The 17,711-nt window shown below is 39.3% G+C and overlaps 1 protein-coding gene across 1 annotated transcript in view; it reads right to left on the bottom strand.

Moving 5' to 3' along the window:
- SLC24A2 (solute carrier family 24 member 2) overlaps positions 1 to 17,711 on the bottom strand; it is a 106,374-nt gene that overhangs the window by 35,020 nt on the left and 53,643 nt on the right. Inside the window, exons 3-4 of the mRNA XM_059833906.1 lie at positions 17,142 to 17,250; positions 18 to 68 (exon numbers count right to left, since the gene is read on the bottom strand). Of these exons, the coding sequence (XP_059689889.1) occupies positions 18 to 68; positions 17,142 to 17,250 (160 nt within the window). The remainder of the gene's footprint in view (positions 1 to 17; positions 69 to 17,141; positions 17,251 to 17,711) is intronic.

A 17,711-nucleotide genomic window follows, 5' to 3' on the forward strand; every position in this document is an offset into this window, starting at 1 on the left:
TCTAAAATATTTCTTACCTTCTTCAGTCATTGTGTCATAATATTTTAGGTTTCCATATGATCCAAGCTCTACAACATCACAGTAAAAGACACAAAGATAAGGAACCAGCAGACATTCAAGAAATGTAGACATTTTTGCATGTGCTTCATAAACTCGAACTGTGATTATGCAAAAAATTCTGCAGGATGGATTACAGAAATGGCAGTGCCTCCCCCCCCCCCCCCGAAATTTCACACTTTAGATAGATAAGTAACTTGCTAAAGTGAGATGTAGGAGAAGCACTGATATCTAAAATTCAGCCTTTTCAAGGTGATTGCCAGTTTGGTGCCTCTACATTTAGGAAAATACAATAAACCCTGACAGTACCTAATCTGCAGGAGCTTTGGAAACTAAGGTCTTTTAACATTCTCCAGGTCAGACATTCACATACTTACACATCCAAATTAAACAAAAGATCTCAAAACATCTAATATAAGGAACTGCTCGTAATGCTGTCCCAAAAACATTGTTTTGATACCAGTGCTGATGTTGACTTGCTTTAGAGGGTTTACTTAATTTAACCACTCTCTTGTCACTTATGAAATCAGAAAAAAAGTACTAACACACTTCATCAGGTGGTATGAGGCCTAAAATAATTAAATCATTAATTAGATCTGAATATATTGCATTACTATATTCTAGCAGGGCAGAGAAAAGAAGGGAATGCAGAGATCTCCAGATCTTTAGGGCTACTACTGTTTTTCTCTGTGATACAATCTTTCATGAAATCATCTTTTTTCTCCAGATGTTGCTTTACACCTCTTTTCTTACAGTGCTTTTTTCTTAAAGTTTGGCATATATGTAAATATATATATAAATACAATAATTAATGTAGGTCTGCAAAACAGGACAGAGAAAAATTAAGCACAAGGAGGAATTTATAAATTATTTGTCTGAACAATATTTGATGACTTCACTCATCATTTTTATGTAAAGTTTTACAACTAAGCTTCTGAGCATCCAACCTTTGATAGAGTGTAATCATTAAAAAATGGATGCTTAGCAGTTTGATAGTGCTGTTTTCTTTGGAAATATTCTCTCTTCATGTTTATGGAGTGGCTTAAGCAATTAAATGTACAAATGCTGTCCAACTAATTCGTTTTTAGCTGATGAATCTCATGATCTTTCAATATTTTTCCACACAGGTGAATTTCAATAGAGGTCTGGCTATTAGTTTTTAACTGTAAAATACTGTGATGATATGCAAAGATGATACTTTGAAAGATCCTTTTTTTTTAAAATCTATTTGCAGATACCTGAATCTGCCAAATGAACAATTCTTACATCATTTGCAGAGACAGAGAAAGCTTCATGCCATGTAACTAAAAAATACAGGATAATATTAGTGTTAAATTTTTAAAATAATTATGACTGGATTGTAATGATTTTTTCATAGGCATAGTTTATCAAAACAAATATTGATATACTCTTGCTTGTACAATGCAGTGTCTTACTCACACATAAGTATGCCCAACAGAATATGACATTGCTTTAATTCTCTCTTAAAGCAAAGAAAGACACCATTTAAAGACAGAATTTAATATATTGTTTTATAATGATATACAAGGCATATACTGTTTTGTAAAAATGTTCTTATTGTCGCAATATAAACTTTGTAGCTGCTTTTACATAAAAGAAGTTATTGTCCTACCATCTTGATTTTAGTCCTAAAGATATGAACTGCTTACTGGGGAAGAGCTCCCAATTGAAGTTATTGGACTTCCCTGCATACAGCATCTGGGACCACATGTGCTGTTTAATTAGGGCTCAGTATCTGCTAACTCTATGGCCAGCAGCTTTGCTTAAACTTCTTCTCACTGATCTCTGCCTTGATGTGTCTGGGGTCTGCTTTGCTAGAACCTGAGGTGAGGCATCCACTGAGGATGAGGACAGGAATGGAAAACAGATGCCAAAAAGAGTCCAAGAGTAATCAGAGAAATAGAAGTACATGCAGGAGACAACACTGGCGGAGAAGGGCTGTATAAACTCATGGAGAAAAAAGAGTAAGGATAGGGGTGCAGAAGGATGAAGTTGAGAAGAAGAAGGTTGTACCACAGCAACAAACTTAAAAATTAGCAGAATGATAGCATAAGGCCTCTGACTTAATGGATGAAGCAGACGAGGTTTCAGAGGAAGGCAACAACAATGGTGAATTATGCTAAATCTCCAAAAGAAATAAAATCGGCAGCAGAAAGACAGGGCACTTGACATACTGGCAAACTGGTTTAGATCTATTTGCTTCCCATCTGAAGTGAGGGATATAAGACAAACAGGAAAGAAAAAAAGGAGACTCTGACCTTACAGAGACTGAAGAGAAAAGAAACAGGAGATGCATGAGAGTGCATGATGCTGATGACAATCATGTTCTGGGCACTTCAGCAATTCAACAGGCCAGGGATTAAACTAGGTTAATTCTTGCAGTCAGCAAAATTATTTCCAGGAAAACTCTAATCTTGCTGGTGAGATTACCTTCCTCGAAGCTTTTATAGTCCTATACCCAGAGCGGAACACTTTATACAATCACCAGCCCACTGACTGCAATGCATAACTATGATGCCAGCAAACGTCAGCTGCACGTATTCATATGAATTACTTTGTGGATTTCAAGATTAATTGGGTCAGTGCCGCTCAGCAACACAAAAGGGGTGCCTCTATACAGTCTGCCCCCAATATATTGCACTGGCTTCTGCTGTAAAATTTGGACTAAATCTGTTCTTTGGTATTTATTTTTGAATTTTCCTATTATAATAAGATCCTGTTGTCTATGACTCTAAGTAAACTCAAACTGAATTGAAGTACTTTTTGAAAAAAATATTGTATTGGAAAAAGTTCTCAGCTTTTAAAATAAACTGATTTTAAATGGAATTGGAAATCTGAAATACTGTGATAAAGGGTACTTGAAAAAATACCCCCAAATCCAACAGTATTAAAATTTGATAATTTCAGTTTCATGAACATGCTATGCGGTTCCCATGGGGAGGTCATAGGAGACAGACTGACAGCCAGTACCCGCATCCCTGCTGGTTGCATGAAATAAAGAGGATGCAGAGATGCGGCTTAACAGCTGATCCTCGACAGTGACAGAGTTATTGAATTAATTTGTTCCCTTCTGCATGTTTTTACACCAGAAGAGAACAGAGGGTTCCTGGTAATCCTGTCTGACATTCCTGAATGATTACAACAACATTTGCCTTATTACCCACTGTTCTCTACTGTGTATGCAGGTGCCACACTGTATCAAAGTAAACAGAAAGAATAATGTTGTTAGTCAACACTGCTACATTATTTGTAATTTCAAATTCCATTCGAGACAGCCAGCATGGCTTCAGCAAGGCCAAGTCTTGCCTGACCAACCTAGTGGCCTTCTGTGATGGAGTGAGTACCTTAGTGGACAAGGGAAGAGCTACGGATGTCATCTGTCTGGACTTACTTAAGGCCTTTGACACGGTCCCCCACAACATCCTTCTCTCTAAATTGAAGACATATGTATTTGATGGATGGACTGTTTGGTGGATGAGGAATTGGTTGGATGATTGCATCCAGAGGGTAGTGGTCAACAGCTCAATGTCCAGATGGAGATCAGTGACAAGTGGTGTCCCTCAGGGGTCTGTATTGGAACCAGTACGGTTTAGTATCTTCATCAATGACACAGACAGTGGGATTGAGTGCACCCTCAGCAAATTTGCTGACGACACCAAGCTGAGTGGTGCGGTTGACATGCCTGAGGGATGGGATGCCATCCAGAGGGACCTGGACAAGCTTAAGAAGTGGGCCCATGTGAACCTTATGAGGTTCAACAAGGCCCAGTGCAAGGTCCTGCACCTGGGTCAGGGCAACCCCCGGTATCAATACAGGCTGAAGGATGAAGGGATTGAGAGCAGACCTATAGAGAAGGACTTGGGGGTGCTAGTGGGTGGACACGATCTGGCAAGGTGCGTTGGCAGCCCAGAAAGCCAACTGTATCCTGGGCTGCATCAAAAGAAGCATGGCCAACAGGGCAAGGGAAGTGATTCTCCCCTTCCGCTCTGGTGAGACCCCACCTGGAGCAGTGCATCCAGCTCTGAGGTCCTCATCACAGAAAAGATGTGGACCTGTTGGAGCGGGTCCAGAGGAGGGCCACAAAAATGATCAGAGGGATGCAACACCTCTCCTATGAAGAAAGGCTGAAAGAGTTCGGGTTGTTCAGCCTGGAGAAAAGAAGGCTCCAGGGAGACCTCATTGCAGCCTTTCAATACTTAAAGGGGGACTATAAGAAAGATGGGGACAAACTTTTTAGTACAACCTGTTGCGATAGGACAAGGGTTAATGTTTTTAAACTAAACGAGGGCAGATTTAGACTAAATATAAGGAAGAGATTTTTTACAATGAGGGTGGTGAGGCACTGGAACAGGTTGCCCAGGGAGATGATAGATGCCCCATCCCTGGAAACGTTCAGCGCCCTGTTGGGTGGGGCATTGCAGGACTAGATGACCTTTAAAGGTCCCTTCCAAACCAAACTATTCTATGATTCTCTGATTCTATGGTATAATATACATAATTACTCAGTTTATGCTCAATGTTCACTCACTAAGTATTGTAGGTACAGTCTGTGGTGAAATACTAATTTCTGCCTTTTAAGCGTCGTGCCCCAGGCTGCCATAAAAGGAGAGTGTAGGCAGTATTTCTCTTTGCTCTCCTACTACGAAGATCTCAGATACAGACTGCAGGTGTCCCTAGTTATGTCAGAAATGAGCCTGGCTCAGAGCTTCTCAAAATACTCATAAGACAAAGAGCTATTTTAGAGATAGCAACCTGCATTGCTAAAGGTGTGTTTCCCTTCATGAAGAATGTGAAGTTGGACTCTCAAAACAAAGTGATGCATTGTGGGTTTCTTCAACAAGATAAAGATTTTCACTTTGCATAAAAAATATGTATTTATATGAAAATTCATGTCACACTTCTCCAAGGTAATTGAACAGCTTCAAAGTTGACATATCTTTTATTGAAAACTGCTAAAGAGAAATCACTGAAAGCAATCCCTGAATTTTTAGTGCAATTCCACCATTGCATTTATTTGACCTTTCTTGTGCTTGACTTCCCCAGTCATGAAGGCATCAAGGCATAATCCTTTATCAGCGTCAGTGGGAGCTTGACTCAAAAGTAATTGCGTGGCATTCTGGAACAAGCAGATGGAGAGCGTGTATTTTTCCTGAGTTTTCATACCCATAAATTCAACCTACCAAAAGGCTGAATATGTAAGACATAAGGGAGAAGTGAAACGAGAGAGTAAGGGCTCAAAACTGATAATGAAATTGAGAATGAGTATTCAGCCAAGAACTACAACTTAAAAGCAAGCAAATAATTATTAAAAAGACTGTAAACATGAAGCCTAACTGTGTATTGAAGACAGAAGAGAATTTTTGTGCAAGTGGTCGTACACATAATTCTGAAAGTCAGCAAGTTCCTGACAGTCAAATACATTAATTTGGTAATTCACTCTTCTCCTTTACATCTTTCGGATATGACCTGTGATTTGCACTTACTGTTGTCATCATGCTTAACAGGATCTCCTTTTTTTAACCTGCATTTTTTTAAAAGAAGGCTCAGGAGTTAGGCCAAAGGACTTAGAGAAATTCATATTATAACATCAAGGAGGAGTAGGCTGTCTTTCCCTAACCTTTACCATCATTTCTTCTAGCTGTAATGGTCTTGAGAAAATTCAATTAGATGATGAGAGACTCATCTATAAACAAAAAAAAGGAGGCCACTTCAAAAGTCTTGCTAGATTAGTTGTAGCGGCTATCCAACCTAAATTGGAATCAAAGCTTGATTTGGTTTCATCGATGACGTTAGATTAGGAACAAAGAACTCTCCGTGCTAACTAATGGAGATTATCATTACAAGTGTAAAATGAGAGTCCTAACCTCTAGCGTATCTTTAATAAAAGATAATGCCTTTGTACATAGACTATTTGAAGCAAAACACAAAAAATCCCACCAACTGAAGGATATCAGGTGTTGTGAATTTTGAAAAGGAAGAATTATTTTGAAATAGTTTTCTTTCAGTGAATCTCATCTTAATTTTGACTCCCACCTTTTATGAACTCCATAAACCTCTTAACTTTCTCATAGAGTACTTATATCCCATCTGGGATAGACTGGGACGACTGTGAGAGTCTGTATGTATTATCACTGCAGAATGCAAAGGAAAGAAAACAAGTGTTGTTTTAAAAAGCGAAAGACTTTTTCTCCTACCACCTCCAGATAATCCACCTATGCAAGTTATAATTAAATATTGTCACCTACATTTTTACTTGTGGACCTTCAAGCTGCCAGTTCTTGCAAAATGGAGGCTTTGCTACTGAGCTGGTGCAGCGGAAAATGAAGAGAGACCTCTTTTGGATGTGAGTAATATAGTACATAATAATAGTTGCATGCATTTTAGAATTACATCTTTTTGCATTATGCTACTACCAGTGCTGCTTTTTCAACACACCTAAGAAAATCATATAAATGCAGACTTTCAGGTACTCGACCAGTAGGTAGTACATTGGGAGTAACTAAATTACGTAATACTTTGTGCATCTGAGCTCTAAAACCACATGTGGTCACGTTTCATCTTGTCTATAAATTGCAAACCTTCTGTTCCTGTTCTCTCTCCTCATGTGTCCTTACTCTGTTTTTTATTGTAGGTGGTTTTTCCCTGATAATAATCTTATTAAAGTTGTCTGGTTTTATTATAATTAGTTTATTGCAATTTTATCAAATTGGAGTGTGAATAGAAATATAATTAAAAATTTATACAATCATATCACTAGAGTTCTGGGCAGCTCAGGATAGTCACAATACCCAAAAGCAAGATCTGCCTATTACTTTGCTTTTAGCGCAGCATTTAAAATGAAGACTGAAACCCCACTGTTCTTACAGTCTATACTGTCTAGCAAACCTTTTTGTGGTGACAAAAGGAAATTTGTCAGAGGATCCACAGGGTTTTAATTGATACGGGTTAAAGGGCTAATATTTTTAAGGAGGTGATCAATGGCATGTTATTAACACACATATGCAACAGAGAAGAGAGTAATTTAAATGACTACTATATGTCAGATCCTGTGCTTGATATTTTTGGGTGATTTTTTTTTCATTTAAGAAAGGAATTAAGTTTTGTTCCTGAGGGCTTTGTTTCCTTTTCCATCTCCTTTCACTCACAAGTTACCTTTGTGCCATTTGCCACCAAACTCTTGAAGACAGGTGCTATACATTCTCTAGAATGTAGTAACACCAAAAGACATCCGAAATACAACAGAACTGACCCTGCCTGGATCAAACACAATTCCCACTGACTTTGAAGAGGGTATTTATCTTTGAAGAATTTCCAAATATTCACAAAAATGGGAATTCCAAGATGTAGAAGTGAAAACCTCGTCCTACTGATGATATTGGGAGCTTTACAATGGATTCTGATGGGGTCAGGATTTCACCCAGTGTCTGTGGGGCCAGACCATTGTGGGGTACTGGACACATACAACGCCAACTGCAATAAATTCCAGATGTTCAAGGACAGCAATGCAAGGGTAGCATATGTTTCTTTCACTATCCAGTCATAAAATCTAACCAACCTATGGAGGATGAAGTAATCTGCCATGTGCAAACTGTACTAAAGGAAATCTTCCACTTTCAGCTTCAATAGAAAGTCCCTACTTTATAGCTACTATTATTCCCTGATCTGTACAGGTTTGTAAATTATTGATGTTCTTTGTTGTTAATATTTTTAACAAGGAAATTCAGAGTTGGGAAGAAACTTAAAATGAAGCTAAAGCCATTAACCATGGAAATGCATAGTCAGGACAGCTGTACCCTGCTCGGGGATCACGCTTGTATTTAAATATTCATGTCTTCCTTGCACACTCTGTTGGGAATCCCAAGAAGAATATGCTGTCTGAAGAACAGGGCACCACTGGAAAACATCATGGAGAGGAGAGACAAGAATTTTGCCTGCAGTGAGCGGCTTGAGTAGATTCTAGTTAAAAGAATAAAACATGACATGCAGAAATAAATTGTTGCGAAAACTAACGTTTACCACAGAACAAACACAAGGATTCAATTTCAGTTTTTCAAAAATAAATTAAAAAAAGGCATCAGAAAACTTCCATTATTTAAAATTTGCTACCTACAAAGAGCAATACTGATTTTAAAGGGAGACCTGTTCTTCAGTTTTTAAGTAGCTAGATATTCTATCAGTAAAACTAGCAATGACTGCTGCCTTCTCTCTGTATTTTGGGACCATCTGAAGTTAAGCAGACCCGACATTTATTGCTGCAGAGTTTGAGAGCATCACAACAAACAGCTACATTTTGCCATTGAACTGCCCATTCTGAGAGAAATTTGCAAGGGTTTCTTTGCACCCCAAGTTATGTATAACACAAACATATCCAATTTTTGATACCTGTCACTAACTATAGACACATTTGGTGGATAGGATATAAGTTGCAAGCCCGCTCACCCTACAGTCATGGAAGCGCAGCCACTGTCTTTAGAAAAAGCGAGACCAACATCCCCAAAATATGACAAGAATGATGTGTTCCCTGTATGTATGTTAAATAAACGCACCCAGTAAAATAATTCAGACTTCAAAAGTCTGCTTCTTTGGTTGTAGATATACATTTGTGATTGACATTTAGATAAATCAGCTGAACCAAAACTTCATAATAAAATTCTTTTCATTAGCCTAAGATACCATTTTCTCTATGCCAAAAGCACAAATCTTTGTAGACAGCTCAGGTTCCACAGCTGTTACAGTGACATTTATATCTTATGTGTGCTACATGGAAGTTTGTAAATTCAACTGCTATCCAATTTTGGCTTTGAAATCTTAAGTAATACTGGGGGAAACAGCTATTTAATTTCTCTCTCTCTCAACTTTCTGACAGATATTAACAGGGCTATCTAAAATACCATCTCGGCCTATTTAAATAGATCCGCCCTTCGCTGCACATAACCCATGGTTTCTACTCTACCTATGCTGTTGCGCACTCTGGCAGTGTGGGGAGTTCTACCTACAGTTTCTGAATTCAGTTTGATGTTGGAGATCTGTAAAACTATTAATCCCATCTACATTAACCATGCAACCTCAGGTACCTAAATTAGGAACACAATTTCTGTGGTCTCTACCATAGTTGAAAGGTAAAGAAAGGGGAAAGGAGGCCTCACTGAACAGAAATGTGCCTCATCGCTTCACCAAGCTCATTTAGCTGTTCAAAATCTTCCCCGGGAAAAAGCTTTCTTCTTGCTAATGACTGTGCAGAGAAGTACGCCACTGAAAGCTGGGCTAGCAATGTGGCCTCGCAGTAAAGGTGGCCAACAGCACCCTTGGCTCCATTAAGCAAAGCATTGCCAGCAGGTCGAGGGAGGTGATACCTTCCCTCCACCCACTGCTGGTGAGACATAATCTGGGTGCTGGGTCCAGCCCTGGACTCGCCAGTACAGGAGACCCGTGGACACACTGGAGCAAGTCCAGCACCAGGCCACAAGGATCGTGAAGGAACTGGAGCATCTTTCCTATGAGAGGAGGCAGAGAGAGCTGGGACTGTTCAGCCAGGAGGAGAGAAGGCTCAGGGAGATCTTATCCACATGTATAAAATACCTGATGTGAGGCAAAGAAGAGGGAACGAGATTCTTCTCAAAAGTGTCCACTGACAGGGGGAAAGTCAATGGGCACAAGTTAAAACCAGAGAATACCATCTGGACACAAGAAAACACCTTTTACTGTGATGATGATCAAACACTGAAATAGGTTTCCCAGAAAGACTGTGGAGTCTCCATTTGTGGAGATATTCAAAACATGACTGGACAAAGTCCTGGGCAACCTGCTCTAGCTGATCCTGCTTGAGCAGGGTGTTGCACTAGCTGAATTCTGTTATTCAAGAGGTCCCTTCCAACCCACATGAAAAAGAAAGAAAAAAAACAATTCTGTGAAAGCTAGCTGCAAAAACAGGGTATGAGTATCTGCCTTTGTAAGACATGACATTCCATTTTGAAGGCAAGCCTAATTGCCCTATTTAGTGGTTTCCTATCTTCGTATCAGACTGAGATACGATAGGATGGAGATAAAGGGAAGACACTAGATTATAACTAACAGCTATTAATTTGTATGTGAGCCTGGCAGGGAGCCCCCACCTTCTCTGGCAGAACTCCCTTGCAAACATTTCAGCCTTCAGCAGAGGAAAAAGTCAAAATGCTCTGCGTGTCCTGCTCAGAGGGCTGTTTTTCCCTGGTGGGGCAGAAGAGGAAGCAAGAACTGTTACAAGCTGGGTAAGAACAAGTGTGCAAGAAGGAGGCTGCTGAGCTCATTGCAAGCCCACAGGTATGCCTAAAGAACACTCAAGAATAATGAAGAATCTAGAGCAGAGATACTTAATAACATACATAATTATTTTTATTAGTTTTGTCTATATTTGCATATTTTCTCATGTTAGATAAAATGCTGTTGTGCTTATAAGCCACTGAAGAATTATTTCTTTCATCTCCGGCATGGTGCCAGGAAGTGTACTGAAGTCCTGGCAGCATCCACACATTGGGACTGAGGCAAGTGGAAGTGCTCAGGTTACTTCAGCAACGCCAGAGCTGAGCATTATCCACGAGTTGGCGTAAGCTGATCTGCCTGGCCTTACTTCTCCAAGGATATAACAAATAAACAGCTCCAGCCAAAAAAGCTTCCCAATGGGAGTAAGCACAGACATGATGGTGCAGTTTACCTAGGCTAAAGGAAGAACAAGAGCGCAAGGGTTTTGCAAAATGAGACCAAAGCTGGGAGCCTGCTGAGTAACCAGGCAGGTGAAGGTTACCCAACCTTTGTCAGCTGTCCGCTGACATTTTTCATTACATCTTGGAAAAGAACAGAAGTAGCAGCAGCAGCAAATTAAGCAAAATAGTTCGAGGTCAATGGAAAAGCTGGGAAATTCTTAAGATCAGTATCTAGGAACACAACAGGATCTAGCGAGTAATTATAAATAATTCACTACTATGCCAAAAACTTTGGACTGCATCATTCTTTATTTTCCTGAGAAGCATGAATGCAGATTTCTCGGGTTTTTTTGTCAGAGCAGTGACAGTACCATATTTTTCTGCATTCAGTGAAGGAAGTGACAGAATTGACAGCTCAGCTTTATGTAACAGAAGGTTACTTCTTTCACCAATAACATGCACCATATTTATGTTTAAAAAAAAAGTAAAGCATATAAGATAAACAACAACTTTTCTGCAGAAGTACATCCTGCAGTTTTCCACTTTGGAAATAGGACTAGAGACGGGAACAGCAGAGAATTGCCAAAGATACCTACTTCTGACGGGGCACAGAGCCATGACAGAGATTTGTATCACACTCATTTTCATGCAGAGGATGCCATTTGCATATGAGTTATAACCTTGTCACACAGGAGCAAGTAGTCAGCATCTAGCTAAATCCTCCCTTGCAGAAGATGTTTTGTTGGCCTGTGGTACCTTATCAGCAGTCAGCAAAGGGGTGGCATGATAAGGAAAAGATCTTACTCTTCCTAAAGAGTACACACTAAAGCTGTGCAAGAAAAGCAAGGTAGCCTCAGGTTGCACCAGTGCTCTGAATCCTCACTTCACCACCAGTATCTTCCCTTTTCAACAGAGTACCCATAGGAGCCCCCAAAGAGGAAAACCTCCCTCCACAATCCTGAAGGAATCACTCTTTACAGTAACCTACAGCTTGTAGGGAGAAGGTAGGCTTACTATTCATGGCAGACACTCATACAAAATCCTTCCCATGCTCTTCCTTCCCCTGCTCCCACTGCAAAACAACAGCCCTCTTCAATTAAAAAAAGTAAAGACATCATTGTAAATCTTACACTTCAATAACCCAGGAAAGTTCGTTTCAAAACTAGGACAAAGGTATCTGAGGTACAGGACTCAGAAGAAGAAAAGCCACAAATGATCAATGATTGCCATGATTTATGTTTGAGTTGCTTGGATTTTGGATTGGGGCCTGGCCAACACAGCAGGTCTGATGATGCCACCCTTATTCATATGGATAATGCTGTTACGAGCAGTCCAGCTCACTTCTTGGTGAATAAAGGATTGCCAGACCTGCAGTTAAGTAGAAGCAAATATGGCACAGGATTTCCTGAGGATTAATGACTGGCTGGGAGTTGATGATAGCCTGATGCACAGGCAGTCATTAATCTTAATCCTCAGGAAATGATCCGTACCAAGGTCATTATTTCTGTAATAAGATAAAAGCAAACAAAAAACTAATGTCATACAGATACTTATATTTTTAATGAACAATGAGGTTTCAGCTGTAATGTAAAGCTCATGTCCCATTAATTAATACCCTACACATTTGCCTGTTAGAGCAGCTGAACTCTTATCTTCTTAGAAGCTTTATGCTGAGACCAAGATTTTGAAGAGGAGAAGCCTTCCTTGTCTTAGACTGTTAAATCCACAGCATGGCTGCGCACCTACCTGAATGCAAAGTGCCAAATGTCCAGCAGCTCCCACTGATGTCACATGTTGCTCATTTGTCAGAGGTGGGCTGAACACTTTTCAAGCCCACTGATGCCAGAGAGTTTACGAGCTGGCAAGAAAGGCACAAGCCACTGCAAAACCACATTTGTGTGGAAAGGGAAAAGGAACAACAGGCTCACAAGTGTGTAATCGTATATCAGGATCGCTCTGTTATCTACTTTTTCTGGAAAGTAAAAACGTCTTAAGGTCATTTCTCTCTCATTTCATATTTTCCCACTTACAATCAACTGCATTTTTAAGAGGCTCTCAATTAAAGTAGAGGTTGGTTCTGACTTCACAAATGAATTATTCAGGAGCAAATATGATGAGCTGGTTTTCTATAAATACGTTGCATGTTAATGTAACAATATCATTGTGTAGGTCAAGCTGACCTTTAATAGTCACGCAGCCTGTTTATACATTCTGTACTGCTTATGCTATCAAAAGGACTTAGATGGGACTTCTTTTCTGTCAGCCTTGCAAAGCCCACACAAGTCCCAATGACAGAGCAGCATACCTTTTCATGCTCCCATTTTCCTTGCAATTGTTCAAGAGAATGTAACAGTGAGCTTTATTATTGATGTAAAGAGAAAGAAAAGCTGGATCTTCCAGCAGCAGTGCAACAACTAGAAATTTTACTCCTAATGGCAACATTTGACCTGGAAGCTGTGAAGAGTCAAGCACAGAGCTCCCAGACTTTACGAGTGCTTTTCCAGAGACTGAAAACCCAGTTCACTTGGCTGTGCCAGCTGCAGAGCTGCTGGCATCTGCTTGGGAAGTGCTTTGACTGATGGACCCATCAGTCTAGAAGGAGAGCAAGCGCTGAGGAAGCTATCCTATGGGAAGAGGCTTAAAGAAGGTGGGTGTAGATGAGTGTGATGCAGTACGAGGAGAGGCAAAGTAAATGGTAGCAAAATGGGGAAAGAGGAAATAAGAGGGAGAGGAGGACAGAAGGTGTATGCTCAAGTGCAGGGGGTGCCAGAGTACCTGTGTATGTGTCAACTTTGATTTTTACACCTTTCACACTTTTTTCCTTTGAGAATGGGACTTTTAATGTTCTCATATACTGTTCCTTTGCTGCAAATCCAACCAATACGGCTAATGACGCAATGTTTTTGACCTATTGATCTATGTCATCATGGGGCAGAAATACTGACGGGATCTAAGCTGATTAAAATGGGACAGAAAAATGCTCAGAACCTCCTTCTGCTATTCCTTTGAGTCTGATCCATACTCACATTAAATGATTTGGATGAAATCCTTTGACCTCACAGGTCGTGCACCAGGTCCATCGTCTTTCATTACATGAGTGCAACAGAGCTGATTTCCTTTGCTTACACGAAACTCAAAACTAGCATGAATCACTCATTTATTTCTTAATTATGTCTGGTTTTTTTGTAGCAGGAAAGGGTGTGTGAAGTGGAGAAAGCCATGTGGGCTAGAGAAGGCACCAGGTAATCCTTTACATTTCTACATCTCCCCAAATGATGGGTTTAGAGCGAAGGACTGCACTTCTCATACGCTTCTGATAAATACTACTCCTTCTTTTAATTCTTAACAATGAAATGCTATCAACTTAAAAAATTACTTAGCTAGCATGGTAAAGGTCTGTTAAAGTCAACATGATGCACCAGTTCCTTGTTTGATGTTCATTATACACAGGAAGATTAAAACACAAGAACATGGTGAGAGTTTGATAGGTAAAATTCATACAGAACCAAACAGATAATCAACATTGCATGCAGCAGGTACCCATATCCGTTATCACACATATTTTCGAATTGAATGTAAGATTCATGCACAATGCCATCCAAATTTGTTAAGTAGTATTACCTACCTTAGCCAGCCACAGTATTTACATCAAACTAAAATACCTTTTCTTTTATGGAGGTTTGCAGAATTACCTGAATACAGAATAATGAACATGGACACTTAAAAGCTCAAAATCTCAGGAAACAACATGAGTGTTCAGTGGAGATATCCAATACGCCCTGTGTCTGCCTTCCAAACTGCCTGCACTACAGAAGATCTTGAAAGCGAAGTCTGCCTACAAATGAGGTGGTGCCTCAGAAAATGTTAATGACCATAATGTGTGACAGAAAAGTGGGTGGATTTTTTTCACATTTCTCCTATACATCTGTGTGTATTTGTAAAAAACTAAAACCAGAGTTCCACATGCAAAAATATTTATTGAATTGCACTCCTATACTGGCACTTCTGTGCTCTCATTATTTAAAATTTGAATTTTGGCAAGTCAGTGGAAATTTGAAATATTAGCTCCTTTGACATTAACACCAACTTAGATGTCTGCACATACATAAGCTATTTTCCAGTGTATTCTTGGCCATCTCTTAATGAAAGTTGTGCATTAAAATACAGGATTTACTGCAAATGTAGGTAGATTTTTTTTTCTCTTTGTAAATTTTAACACAGTGTGTGAGTTTTAATGAAATGTACAGGTGGTTACTGCCTTGCACTTCTTTAAAGGCCACAAGACCTTTATATTCCATTTTTTGAAGAATATTAATTCCAGGACAAATATAAAAGTTTGGAGAGGAAAAAACCCAAACAAACGGTAAAGTATTTATGAGCAAAGAAACCCAGAAGAAAATTTTACTGGAGTAATTTAAATAAGATTTATGCGTTGCAACCATCTCTATCAATCCACATTGATCCCAAGTGTTTTACTGACATAATGAAAAACAGCATTGATTTACTTGATAATCTTAATTATAATACCTAATTTTCAAAAGTGCTGGGTTTCTGTGTCTCCCAAGATGTATTTCAGATCCCAAAACCCTTTTTTTCCTGCGCTGTCGTGAAGGGGGAAGCCTCTGGATCACACTATATGTTGCAAGCTTGCTACAGGGGAAAAGTAGTTTAGAAGAGGTCCGAAGGCTGAACAAGCTAGGCCTAGGAACCAAGTGAAATAAGCTTGAGCAATGGAAAAATACCTAACAGCTGATCTTACTTCTGAATCTTCGTTAAGTCCAAATTGAACTTGAGTCAACACTTCGAGCTTTCCTGTGGTCTTTAATCTCTCATAAAGGTTCTGTCCCTGCTAATGAGCTCTTCCCAACCTGCTTCTGTTCTCTCTTATTTTTAAAAAATATTTGATGAAGTCTATTTACTGCTTCAGATGATTCTTATCTTTATTTGTGTTAGCACTACTTGAGATGCCACAGATGCATTCGCAGCCCAGGAGCTTCACATTAAGGGAAAAGAGGAGTGCAAAGACTTGTAACGAAAAATTACCATTTTTCATTAAAAAGTGAAAAATTGAGATTGGAAGTCTTTTCTTCTTTTAGCAGAGTTAAAAGCTTGGCTACCAGTTGGGTGAAGATGAGACTTACTGGGTGAAGCAGTTAGAAACCCTGCTCACCTCCTGTAGTGATGCAAATAAAGGAAGCCAAACATATAACTGCAATAGATTTCTTATGTCCTTTTTCAGCATTGAATGGGAATGGATTGGGTGCAGTCTGTTGATGACTCCACTTTAACAGGCAAGAAGCTTTGGCAGTGAATAATGCAGCATTAACCAAAGACAGACACAATGTGAATCATGATCAGAGTAGAAATAATGGTGTGGAGATTGCAAGGGCTAAAATTGCCCTTGTGTTGACAAAATGAATGTCAGCTTCAGCTTTTGAAGAAGGAAATGGAAAAGTAGATTTGCCTTGTCCAAGATATACAGAGCAATTTAAAAATCTGTACACAATGTTGCAATGAGAAACATAAAGGAAGTTGAATGCAAGGAAGTGCTACATACATTTTTTGATCGCTGAAGTTTGGAAGGTCTCACTGTCATTAATATTTTAGGTCGCTTTAGTCCCTCACAATTCCTTCACAAGTGCTATTTCTAAAGACATTTATTATGACAGCAAGAAAACTCCTACAGACACATATTCACCAAATAAACACCTGGCTTTGAATTCTTTTGAAAGTCTACCAGAAGCTGAGATTCAAATCACACCACAATTGCAAATCAATTATGGTTTTCCTGCCAACTTCTCAGACCAAAGCAATCATGGTCTTCCTGCTAACTTCTCAAAGAAAAAAAAAATTACACCACACTTGGATAAAGTAAGCAAACGGTTAACATGCATGTAACATAGAGGGATGTTTGTCGCATTTTTTCTAATGTCAGCATTAAACCACCTGAAATCAAACCAGCAGAGTCTCATTCTTTTCTATATGCCATATGACAAAGTACCCACCATTTTGGCTTCTTTTTTCTGACGTACTAAAATCAAAACCAGGAAAGAAAACAAAAAACCCTCCACAAAAGTACAAGAGGATAGAGTTCTTGTAACTTCTAAATTGCTGCTGAAGCAAGAGGCGAAGCGAAACGGTAGTTATGATATGCATCAATCAGTTTTAGTTAGCACCGCAATGAACACATTTCCCAAGTTGCATGTCTTGGTGGCATTATGTATACCATGCCATAAGAGTGCAAAACTCTCTCAGATAATTCAGACGCACTCAGAAGACTGGTGAAAGCAACAGAAATGCAAAAAATAATTTCATGGGGAGAAGGGAAAAGGAAAGTATTTGTTTGCTTTTGCAACAGAAAACCAAAAAAATTAATAGGAATACCTTCAGCAAGCGGGTCAAGTGTGTGAATCATGAGCTGGAAGATGCTGTTCCTCATTAGACTGTTGTGGAGAGATGCAGAGCTTCCTCCTCGCTGGAGCCGTGGCTTGGTCTAGGTGGAAAAATAAGGGAAAGAATTTAGGGGTTTTTTGTTGTTAGTGTGGAAACAAGTCTGAAATCCTATTAATTAATCTCACATCTCACTACACAGTGAAACATTTTCAACCATCACCTGTAGCAGATTGTATTAAACTCTACACTGTATTAAACATTGCCATATGTAGAGACAATTTCTCTGGAGGGGATGGACCATCAGATTCGTCATTAGTCTCCCAGGGCTTAGCAAAAGAGCAGGGACAAAAGAATCCTTCTCTGTGAAAACTCTTAAAATACTAAGAAAATAAAAACCTCATACTTGCATCAGGAAGAATTCATAATTTGTTTCTTTGTAGAACCTTGTGGTTGAATCACTGAATTAAGTTTTAATTTTTCTTGCCTTGGTACATTGCAAATATGCATATTATCAAAATTCTGGAGAAAAAGGGCAGAGAGTATCCTTTTTTAATGGCAACA

The sequence above is a fragment of the Gavia stellata genome, chromosome Z, assembly GCF_030936135.1.
Source record: "Gavia stellata isolate bGavSte3 chromosome Z, bGavSte3.hap2, whole genome shotgun sequence".
Taxonomy (NCBI): Eukaryota; Metazoa; Chordata; class Aves; order Gaviiformes; family Gaviidae; genus Gavia; species Gavia stellata.